Source organism: Haliaeetus albicilla, chromosome 28 (assembly GCF_947461875.1).
Source record: "Haliaeetus albicilla chromosome 28, bHalAlb1.1, whole genome shotgun sequence".
NCBI lineage: Eukaryota > Metazoa > Chordata > Aves > Accipitriformes > Accipitridae > Haliaeetus > Haliaeetus albicilla.
In genome coordinates this window covers 8,230,655-8,243,163 of record NC_091510.1, presented here as the reverse complement: position 1 = coordinate 8,243,163, position 12,509 = coordinate 8,230,655, and the positions used below count along the sequence as shown (strand labels likewise).

The window sequence follows — 12,509 nt, the reverse complement described above, 5'->3', positions numbered from 1 at the left end:
TCATCATCTGTCTACCTCAGATTTTTCTAGATACTGAATCATAAAAAAGAAGTACATGTGTAATTTAAACATTAGATTTTCTCAAGTTGATTCAGGGCCTCCATTCCTTTGACAGTGAAAGACCTTACACCTGTGTATGTGATTTTTACTTTTTTTAAACCCTAGGCTTATTGAAAACAGTAAAACTAACAAGCATCAGCACAGATGCCAGCATCATTAGACTGACCGTCTCACTCTGAGGAAAAAAAAAATCTGCTATTGTTATGAAAAAAATTTTGAAAAATTTTCCAGTTCCCCATAAAGGTATATTTGTTATAGATAGGTAGCAGATACCTTCGTTATTCATTTATATATAGCTAAAATACAATATATTGGGGGGGGAGGTATTTATGACAATAAACTTGTTCCTGACTTACAATTTTTGTTGTAATTACAATGCACAAGTAGCTATTGCCCATATCACACGGTCATGCTAGAGCTTCTCCACTAGAGTGAGCTCGAGGAACAGTCTTAATTTGACCAAATCTGTAAATGCTTCAAGTATCAAAACACTTCTCGCTTTCTGCAATATATCATTTGGTATCATCAAAGGTAGTACGTTCTCAGATACACCTTGCCTAGAATTTCAAAATAAACTTGTAATTGATTTGCTATTATAACATATTTTCTGTGAAATTTTGGGGGCTCTGTATTTAAGCTTCATACAGTCCTACAGTTTCATTGCAGTAGTTGACTTGAGCAGGCTTTTCATATACCTTTCTTTAGAGTTTTCATTAAGATTATTATTTAGAATTTCTGCTTTGTTCATCAACTATGCCAAACAGAGAAATTCTCCCCTTCTTCATTAGCCCTGTGCTCTCACACCTGCACTGATGTGTGCCAGTTCTCTGCTGTGCTGACACAGCTCTTCTGTGGGAATGTGTTGTGATCATCCCTGGTCAAAATATGGTCATTTGCTGAACTTACCGAGGCTGAAAAGATGTTTCCCCCTCTCCTCTCATGTCCATGTACCTGGATAATTTTCAACCTAGATCAGTTCAGCAAACCTTTTTACAGTCTGCCTACCCAAATAAACTGTTAGCACAATGGAGCAAATGGAAACAATAGGTGGGGGAGTCTGAATTCCTTCAGGTAGTTTCATACGAACCTACAGTCCAAATCAGTGCTCAAGTACAGAAAAAATCAGAGATCATAATGAAAATACTTTTCAAGGTTTATATTCACATATACTGTGTGTGACATACAGGCCTCCTAACCTCAAATTTAAACCACAACTTAAATTTTGAGATACAGAACTGGAAACCAGTAGAAGAAATTAAAACTGTTTTTTCTTTCAAGATCATTTATCTGAACACTTGAAACAACTGTATAATTAAGTTGTAACATAACTATAAAGTAAGCATCAGCTGCAACTTATTTTAGGTCTAACTCATGAAAGATGAAGTAGTGAACAGTGCACACAGGTGTTGCTATTCAAGGGGAGTTTCAGTGTTTACTTTCCCTCAGTATCTAGTGGTACTTCTCCAGTAAAGAAAGGATTAACGCTGTGGTTGAGAAACCAAATTATAACTTCAAGAGGTCTGTATTCCATCTCTGCTACAGACTTCCTCTTCATCAGTAAGCATTACGTTACTTTGTTCCTCAGATTTCCCAAATTTGCCTGAGCAGCCTGCAAGGTCCTGCAGAGCCTCGGCCCTCTAAAGCAGTGACAGCAAGTGAAGCAGAGCACAACTGCATATCACAATGCAAGAAATAAGAATGTGATAGCTAACAAAGGTCATTTTTATAGGATGACAGTTCTCCACAGGCTCAAAACACCTGGAATCAAAACAACTGACAACACCCTGTCATCTGGCATTAGCCACTATGTGCATTGATTTTAATCATCTTATTATTTGGCTTTCATATTCAAAACATCAGTCCTGTTCTGCTCAATTGTATTATGAAATGGACTTGTTGGAAAGTCCATTTCAAAATACAATAGGAAGCCCAGCATTATGCATTCCTGAGTATGGCTCTGACTACTCAAACATGCTGTTCCTGTAGTTCAGATACAGTTACAAGCATCTGAGAGTAGAATTTAGATCTTCAGGCTAAACAATGTTTCGCAACATCCCTTCTCACCTCCTTAGTTAGAAAATCTAAAGTTCTGTGAGACACATCCCAGTAAAAAGGTTAACAGTAAAAAACGTATGCTTAGCCCTGCTGCTATCTTGGCATGACAACCATAAGAAACATGATAAGGAAAGCTTGGTGAGTACTTACACTACTTTAGTATTAAAAACAGGTCTCCTGTACTTCGGGCTACTATGCAAACAGCATTAATTTATTTCTAAAAAGGAATAAATTTGTCCTTTTTCAAAAGGCACAAGTTATGTAAAGCCATGACAGCATTCAAGGTAAGGCATTTCACTGTGACATCCCAGAACTAGGCATTTCAATCCTAGAGAATGGTAAGAGTTAACATTCACTCTCTTTTTAGTATCTGGAGCTCTCTAAATATCCTGAATCCTGTAAATAGCACTTTCAGTTGCTTAGCTTTGTAAAGGCATCTAAGTCTGGGAACCTTTCACCTAAGGGAGGTAACTCTACACAGACCCTTGGAACACTGAGCACCTTTGGACCTTAGGGCTTGATATTGTGCCACTGAGATCAACGACAACTTTGCAATTTAACCAAACAGAAATATGTGCTAGGAAGACAATAAGCTTAAATGAGAGCATTCATAATGGTCAAATTGCCACTGAAACTTTAATACACTGCAAACAGAAATTAAGCACATACCTTTGGTGTGAACATGTGACGAATTCCATCCACTGACCCATTAAGGAGCAGTCCTCTGATCAGAAAGCATAGAAGTACCACATAAGGAAAAAGGGAACTAAAATACATGATCTGGAAAACATTAAGAAGAAATTTAACATGACATCCAGGGACTTTATGTTCAATAGCTTCATTCACTACTCAGTATCTTTTGAATATATATCTGAATTGATAATCATATGCTCTAAGAAATATGCAGCACTCTTCCCATTCCTCTTGTCTCTGCAGAAGAAAGCAAAATCACATGACTCTAAAATAAATTCTGTATTGTATTAAAACAATACAGTTGCCATTGTGTTGGCTAACTGATAACACACTGCTGGGCTCCCAGGGAAATTCAGTGTGAATTCAATGAGATGACAAGGACAGAAGCAGACTGTTTTAGAAATGCTTCATTTTACAAATGCACTTTAATTCAAGTACATAGTATGGTAAAGATACACAGCATGAAAAGAAACTCATTTGTCTTCAGAAGGAGAGAAGACAAGAGTCAATGGAAAATATATAACCAATGGATTCAAATCACTAAGTAATGCTTACTGCCAAAAAAAAAAAATTAGTAATCAAATACAATCTTTCATGCTTCATCATTGAAAAGCAAATCTATTCTGTACTTCGAAGTTTAGTAAAAGGATTCTCTCACTAAACTTGCTAGTTGTTTCTTTAACTGAAATACACTAAAGAGGTCACAGAAATTTCCGCCTCAGTGCCAAACTTTTTAATAGCAATGAATTTTGCTATTAGATTATTTTTCATCTGAAAATCCCACTGAGATGAACAGAGCTAGCAAATCATTCACTAGCCAATCCAGCTGGCTGCATGGAAAGGAAAGAAGATAAGGTGACACACTCAGATGCAAAGGGATGGTTAGTCATTAGTCAAAAGAAACAATCCAAAATCCTGAAAAGCAGCTGTGTTCATGTCAGAATGACATGTAACAATAAATGACAGTTACAATAGTAACAAACAATGACAGTAACAATAAAAAGAAAAATGGCAAGGCATTTCGAGGGCCTGGGTGCACTGCAAACATACTGTGAGTATACATGGAAACAGAACACACAGACTTATGCTGCACAATAAAGCTGAGGTACAGTTACGTGCAACAGTTACGTTGATGAGAACAGAAATTATTCTTCTTCAGATCTCAATTCCCACTAAATTACTACAATTCCCACTAAAATTACCACAATTTTAATGCTTAACTACTAACATTTCTCTACTTGAGATTATACAAATAATGGGGTGAGTCACAGCTTCTAACCTGCTCCTACAGATTTCATGAGAGAGTAAGCAGAGGTGTGGTGAACAAAAATGTCGTGAAATGTTTCAAAGTAAAACACTGTCATTTAGGGAAACAGTATACTCACTTTGCCTGAAGACTGAATGCCTTTGATCATGGCTAGGCATACCATGACCCAGGCAGCCAGCAAGCAGATAGTCATCTTCCAATTTAAACCCCCGCTCTCTGACAAAGAGCTGGAAATATTCAGTGCTTCTCTATACCAGTAATAAGTGGTTGCAGAACTTTTTTCACACTCTGGCTCCACAACTGTCAAGAGATGTTAGCAAGTAAAGAATGGGTTCAGGACAGAAGTATTTTCCCAACATTTCATAACAATGTTTTACCAATTCTTAATGTTTGCAATTGTGCCATCATCATTTACTGAGAAACTAAACTCACAAAGAGCCTTAAGACATTGTGTAAAAGAAAAAGTGACTGCTATCGGTGAAAGGTTCTGGATACATCTTTTTAAAACACCCTTTTGGGATATTGTATTCCTCTGCATATGGTCAATCCAAGTCCTAGGCGGAATTTTTTTTTTCACTTAAGTACTAAACAGTAGGCAGGCCTAGATGAAGACATACATTCCATTTATGACATGTAAGATTAGATTACCTACATACGATACTGTGATTTATATACTATGGAAAGTATCTCTCTGAAATTGAATGCAATTTTCAAAATACACAGAAAATAAATTCTCAACTATATCTGCTTTGATATGACACTCAAATCAACAGGCACTTTATTACTATTATAAACAATAAAATAATAACATAATGATACCAAAGTGATGAGAAAAGGAAAAAAAGGCTCCTACACAGCTATGTTAAATGGAAGTTGCTGTATGTATTCCATAAGTGATTTTTTTATTATACTGTAATTCTGCTTTACTCACGTTACCAAACAGTTTCAGAAACTGTGTGCATCCAGACATACAGCACATATAAATAGAAAAAATCCTTCAAAGAAAAAATTTACTTAACTTTTTTATAAATTATTTATATCTGACAATCAATCATATCTCTAAGCTAGGTCCCGAGTCGAAGTAATTAATGAAAAGAAGGGAAAAATATACTAATTTTAAGAAACCTAACACAGGTGTCAGACCTTCACTGAAATAAACCATCAATTTGACTGTTACCAAATATAATACCTTTCTTTGTTTAAGCTTAGTTCAGGTGACCTCTGCTGAAGTTAGGCTGACACACTATATCTTAGTATTTAGGCAGGATAAGGGTATGTAAACAACCACTGTGACTCAATTAATGCACAATAGCTTGTGGAATACAGTCAATTTGACTGTGTGCCAGCATTCACAAATACTGATTATTTCAAACAACTGAAGCAAGCAACTCTGGCAAAGACACTATAAAAACGTCACACAACTTTTCAAATGTCCCTGGTTATGTTCTTTATTAAAGGGGTAAAAAAACCCCACATAAGGTAATTAAAGAAAATTTAGGATTTGAAATAAAAAGAAAATAAAAGAAATATTTCATATTTCAGCAGCAAGGATAAAGTATGTAACTATTACAACTTAACCAAAACCAAGGGATAAGGAACTTCTAATGCTGTTGTATAACATCTCCATGTGAGACCATCTCATTATAGCAACAAACCAATGACCAAGTATTTCATTTCTATTGGTTTACAAAGGAAACAATGCTTTTATCACATGCATTTCATTGATGTTTACAGTTTTCCATTTTCTGCTTTGTTAGTAATGCAACACTTTTTGCTTTTCGCCAGGAAGTATCCTACTAATTGAAATGTAGAAATATCCTTGTTCCACCTTTGTTTTTCACCAAGTAAGCATAAAAAGCAGTTATCAACATCAGAAAAAAAAGTAATCAGATCTTTTTTTCTGAAACACACTAAATAGTACTCTCCTAGTTCCATTACTCTTTAAAATGCTGTTGACAGTGATGATCCTTTCCAAATACAGTGTATTTATCTTATATTAGGTTTCTGTTGTATTTTTTCCAAGTATTATAAAATGACATTTTATTAAGATTGAAAACCAGCTTTGCATACAACACTTTTTCCCACAATTATCCCTTTGAATTGTATTTTTTCTCCTTTTTGTTTGAAAATCTCAAATTTTACATATTTTATTTGATTTTTAAGAACATTAATATAGACTTACACGTATGAGATGTATTTTTAACTAAAGGACACTGGTCCCATGGTAATGGGTGCTGAAAAGACTGGGAAAAGTAAAACAGACTCCATCCAATAATGACATTGTAGTACAGGGCCACAAAGAAACACACCTGTTAAAAAAACAAACAAACAAACAAAGAAAACACAGATCAAAAAGTTACACTTATTAACAAGATTTGTAAATTAAAAAAAAAAATCCCTACTGAACTTCTGCATATTTCTGCACATCAGCACGGAACGTAATTTTAACTAAAATGTCAGAATAAGAACTGAATGGCTTGCCCCATTAGAGTACCTGACAGTTTCTAAATTTTCACTTTTCTCTGTATTTTATCATGTGTAACACCTATACTTTTATAGTCGTATTTTTTCTCCAGAAGACTACTCTGTTCCCCAGTTCCTAGTTTCAAAAGAATCACAAATGCAAGTTGACTGGTTTTACAGACACATCTATATCAACATTTTTTAATGTACTAATTTAACTTTTAAGATCTTCCAGAACATTGTAAACTGACCTTGATGCCCAGCTACAAATCAGTGGCCTTTCCCTGCAGCAGAACAAAAAGTCTAAATCATACAGACTGAAAGCAAACCACACAATTAATGTTAAAAACTTACTACACAGCTTGCAAATCCAATTCCTCCAAGTTTGGGACTGATATAATTCCACACACCAATACTCCCTCGGCGGATTCTCTGCCCCACAGCAAGCTCCAAGAAAAAGAGTGGAATCCCTATTATCAGTAGCAAGATTAAGTATGGCACAAGATAGGCACCTGTGCAAGGAAAAAAGTATAAATCAGAGTGAGCGGAAGAAGAGTCGAACTCGACACATCAAATGCAAAACCTAATAGCTTCAAGTTTGAATTAGTGTCATTCACTGCAAAGTTTTTTTGATCGCATGCAAAGAGTAATTTTACCTGAATCTTGGCCACACTTCTTGTAAGATACGAAACACCCAGAGACAGTGAATTTCTAAAGCACTCTAACAAACATTACTGAAGTCAGTTGTTATCTAAACTAGTTGTTCACTTGTGTGAAATTTCAGGCATTTGATCAAACTTTTTAGAAATACAATGAGGCAATCAGGAACTGAATCAACATTTCTTAAAAAACTCTACACCTTGACTTGTAACAGAGCAGCAAGACTGAATTTATAAAAGAAATATAGAAAATACTGTGCATACAACATTCCAAATTTCATCCAATCTTACGCAGTTTCAGAAGATCGTCTGTTGAGCTCTCCATGTGCACCTCAGATACTCAGAAAGGGGATTTCACAATATACAGAATAATCATTCTATCCAGCTAAGCAAGAAAACTGTATCAGCCCACTTCTACCAGGCTCCAGACAGAGACTACAGACTTGAGGTGGAAATGAAATGGAGTGTTGTAGATCTAGATCTTGCAGTACTCGCAAACTCTCCGTAAAGACATATTTGAAAACGCAACTGTTACTTCACCTTTATACATATATATATAAAAAACACAATTCCTTTTTTCAAGGTCTTATTGCCAGGAAGTGGTCATAGACAATTCTAACTTAAGGATGTATCTCCATTTATTTCAGTAAAACTAATGGCAAGCAAATATATCACACACTAAGCACACTGACAAGTTCAGAGCCTAACTTCCTCCTTGACGTTGTAGAGTATTTAGTACTAGAGCTAACAAAACATTTAGGCATCAGCAATTAGCAACGTGGCACCTAATTTTCAAATGCATGGCTCTTACGCTGCAATATAGAGTACTGTGCTGGCCAACTAACTCAAAGGGCTTAGGACTTTTGATTGCAACCATTGTAAGGCTAAAAAAAAGCACTTGAGAGATGCAGACTGCAGCATGTCGGAGCAAGCTACAAAGCAAAGATCTAAAGACCTCAGATGCTTAGACTCAGAGCTATTAAGTCGTATAATCAGTCTATTCATCTCTGTGATGAGAGAGAAGCTGAGCAAAGTTCAGAAACCAATTTGGGATTTATCCTCAACTCCAGCTAAGACCTATTTTAAGTTTCTTCATCCAGCGTCAAATTTCTAGGGCTTTCTTAGGAGTCTATCAAAATGCACTGTCGTTTGCCTATCCTTAGTAGGCAGCTTATCTCATGCAATACAGTTTATTTTAGAAAAGTTAAACTTTCCTAAACTGTGCAGGAGGCTTCAGATTTTCTGGTACCATCCTTTCCTACTCAGGTCCACTTGCTATTTTGCTCTTCATGAAATACGCACAAATTGGACATAATCTTCCATTATAAAGACCTTACAAAGATGCTAAGCATGGAGTAACTACAGTCTTGAGTCTAAGAATAGCAGGAAAAAAGAAGAAATAAAATCTGAGAAAACCTACTAATGGACCAGACAAAGAATATTGATCTTGCTTACCTCACAGTCTACAGTCTATTGTTAGCAATAAAATAGCTCCTTGTGTTTTATTTTCATGACATGATAATATGATACATGATGATATTGTTTGAGGAGCATTTGGTCAAAACCTATGCCAGGCTCCGAACAACATACCGGTTTTGACGTTACAATACTCCCTTCACAGAGCCAAACATCATGGCCTATCTACCCATTTCAGCACACCACAGAGCATCTACTTAAGTATTATTTCTACTGAGGTAGCAGCTACATTCCTGTTCAGTACTTTGGTGTCTCTTATGGTTCACCTTGTGCGTGCACATAATGGAAAGAACGCAAAGGACTTACTTTCTACTATGAAGAGACAACAGAGACAGAAGGAAATAAATACAAGGAAAACTGAGGAATAGAGTAACAACCACATTCCAAAATGAGGGTGACTATCTGCCTTAAGAATATGTGAGACGAATAATACCGTTAAATACCCTTGATTTATCATCAACATTCTCTCAAAATTTCTGCAAGACAGAAGTATACTGTTAATTCACACTGTAAACGAGAAGCTTTGGCATCACAATCTTTAAAAATTCGGTCACACAATTAATTAAAAGCTAACAGTACATAGTGTTTTTAAATCATATAACACTACTGTAAATGATACCTGAGGTCTTAATTAGACAGGTGTTGCATAGCTGAGCAGAGACAAGCTCAAAAAAATTGGGGCCTAAGTGACTTACCCTGTATCCCACTGGATGACTGTACTAGAGCAGGAACTGAACCCAGCTCTTCAGTGTCCCAGTCCACAACCTTAATCACAAGGCTGCAAAGTTAAGCACATGTTTAAAGACTGGGCTGACACGGGTGTTTTACGGTGCAGTATCAATGCAAGTTGCAAGATTTATCAGTTAGATTCAACTAAATGAGTTAAATAAATGTGGTGTTAAATCCACATTACATTATACATGACATAACCCTGTAATTCAACGTGGGTAGCCGGCAGTTCACCTCTATACTGCAGGGCTTGAGCAGAGCACCTGAAGTGCTGGTCTTCCGATCATTCAAACCTGCTGAGCTCCTTTCTGATCTTGTGCCCCTCCCCAAAGAAGGATATAATGGCAAATAGTGCACATGCGAGCTTCAGTGCAATACAGTTTGGACATAGTTGGATTATACAACTGCTTATCACAGCTGCAAAGGGCTTCTGTGCCCTATAGTCAGCATGAAACCACAGCATCTCTGGACAAGTATTTTGTTTCAGCCTTCCCTTGAAGCTAGACATACTTCAAAGAACTGTAAGACATCTTCACTTCATCATAAAACAGAATCACTATGGAAACAGCTCAGCATCTCTCTTATTTGTAAATGCAGGAAAACATAGCTAAGCAGCCATTTGAATTATTACAATTCTGCGTGGTTCAGGATCCCCAGGTCCCCTTTCTACATTTTCAAAATTTTTCAGCTGTAAAGACACTTTTTTGCATATTTGGCCTTAAACATTGGCTTTCGTATTAAAAAACTCATCTCAGCTTCATAAGGGGGGAAAAAAAAAAAAATCTAAAAAAACCCCATCCCTCATCCTTCTTCTAGAATGACAAAGACACAAAAGATTTCAGCTGTGCACAGCACTATTTTGATTTCTTAATTTTCTTATTTAACCAAGCACCATAATGGGATAACTGGTAAATTGCCTCTCTTGTATTACAATATGTACTACATTTGGCAACATTATTGATAGAAGTGGAATATTAATATTGGTTTTGATTTTAAGTTCTTATAAATGTTCAGGGGGTTAAAAATAACATAAATGACATGATTCATAGTGATTAAAGAGTTGGAAAATAATTTCAGAAGTAATAATGCAAGACAATATAACCATTACAATCTTGATACTACAGAAGAACTTTTCTTCTGCTAGCCGTTCTTGATATAACCTGAAAAATATAACTTTCCAGATTTGTTTCAACTGCTGCTGTGCTAGTTTTTAGTTAGGTGTCTAGGGTCTGATTTAATTCTTACTCAATGAAGGTGAAATTTACCACTGTTTTGAAGAGACATCCCAGTTCTTATAGCTTACTGAACATTTACTAACAGAAAGCTAGCAAGAACCTAATATTCAGATGAAGATCAACTTATTTTCAATGTTGAATGTTAAAATTTTCAAAGTTATAACAAGTGGGCAACAAAACACTATAGGTTTCCAGTCTATTAAGCTCCTACAAGTGAAATTATTTACCATTACAAAATACAAACTGCTTTTACCAGGAAAACTCTGATGAAAGGTTTTATGTTTTACCTGTAGGTTTGTAGTCTATTATACTGATAGGATAGTCTTCCTGTCACTAGTCTTTCACAGTTTAAATATGTTCAGGTGTGCCTATTTACAAAACTGTGCTTAAAGGATGAAAATCCCCTTAGTCAATAAGCTTTAAGAAGAACTACACTTGCAAAATAAAAAAAAGACATTTTCAGCACACTGAAGTAAAACTAAATTTTGAGTCTGATAATAGTTTAAATCAGAACTCACAAAATAATATTGAAGTCATCAATGAATTCAAGGCACTGATATAAATTATTGATCAAAAGCTAAATAATGAAGCCACTTGCTTTGCTCCCATTCTACTTCTATTAGACAATCGGACTGTAGCTTCTAATGACTACTCAGTCTTTAACAGTTTACATATTATTTCCTCAGCAGTTCTCAGCAATAGCTGCTGTGCTTTTTATAAGACCACAGAACTTAACTGTTCAATCTGCTGGTACTTAGTATGAAAGCCGGATTACTTAACTGTAAAAACTCATGATGTGACTCTACCCACGTCAATCTTCAAAACATAATGGCAACATAATCTGCTACAGATTTCCCTATGCCGCTCACAGCTTTTATCTATCACTGTTTACCAGTTCTTTTGACTTTTTACGTCACAGAGATATTAAAAAGACTGACCTAAAAAAAAAAAAAAAAAAAATCAGAAAAATTTAGTTAATGCTCATGAAAATGCAACACAAAATCTTTGGGTGTGCAGTACTTTGTAGACTCCCAGTAACAACTGCAACACTCGAAGCACCTCTTAGATAACTATGTTCACTTGTCTTCATAATAACACTCAAATATCACTTATTCTAGCAGAACAGCTAATTTAGTTTGCTTTTGTTACTTCTAATATGTGAAAATACCATTTTATTTCTGCTAATCCTAAAGGAAACCAACAACCAAACAGAATAAACTTTAAATATTTCCTTTGTTTGAAAAAAGCGAAAGGTGTGCAAGCTATTCACCAGATGATAGCAACGAGCAGCAGGAAAAAATAGTTTAATTTGTCACTGTTTATTAGCCTCATGGCAAGACTGGATAGACCTGAGTGGTTTATTTTTAAGGCTCACTATCATTCATAGGAAGCCGAGGCAGCTCTGAACCTACTGCACGCTAACATAGGTTATGAAATTGTTATATAGGAACTGTGCCTACCTGAACAAACACACAGATTTGTCTTGATATAGTAAAGGAGTAATAAATAAACTGTATAGTGTAAAAATGATAAATATAAAAAACATTTAAAGCTAAGTTAGAGCATACACAGCTCCAGTGCAAATCACCTTTGTCAGGCATCAAGGAAGAAAGTTTTTTTATCTGTTAGGCTGCAAAGAGTGGAAGAGGTGCCTTAAGTGTCAGGTGGGGACTGGGCATTGACTACCGGGGTAAGGAAGACCTGTGGCGAGAACAGAGGTGAAGGAGGCAGAGATCTATAGCCAGTTCCTCAAAACTTTACTGAACACTTTCAGACCCTCACTCACAGAGCCTAAAACTCCTTTGGGCTCAACCTCTCATCCCAAGTCATGAAAATAAGCACCCTGGAGTGCTCTCAGTCTCCTCCCAACCT

General features: G+C 35.9%; 1 protein-coding gene across 5 annotated transcripts in view; it reads right to left on the bottom strand.

The window, feature by feature from the left end:
- The window catches only part of SLC6A15 (solute carrier family 6 member 15), a 38,414-nt gene that overhangs the window by 11,215 nt on the left and 14,690 nt on the right, over positions 1 to 12,509 (bottom strand). For all 5 annotated transcript variants that reach the window (XM_069773713.1, XM_069773714.1, XM_069773716.1 and 2 more), the window contains exons 3-6: positions 6,893 to 7,050; positions 6,258 to 6,384; positions 4,194 to 4,375; positions 2,785 to 2,895 (exon numbers count right to left, since the gene is read on the bottom strand). In XM_069773713.1, the coding sequence (XP_069629814.1) occupies positions 2,785 to 2,895; positions 4,194 to 4,375; positions 6,258 to 6,384; positions 6,893 to 7,050 (578 nt within the window). The remainder of the gene's footprint in view (positions 1 to 2,784; positions 2,896 to 4,193; positions 4,376 to 6,257; positions 6,385 to 6,892; positions 7,051 to 12,509) is intronic.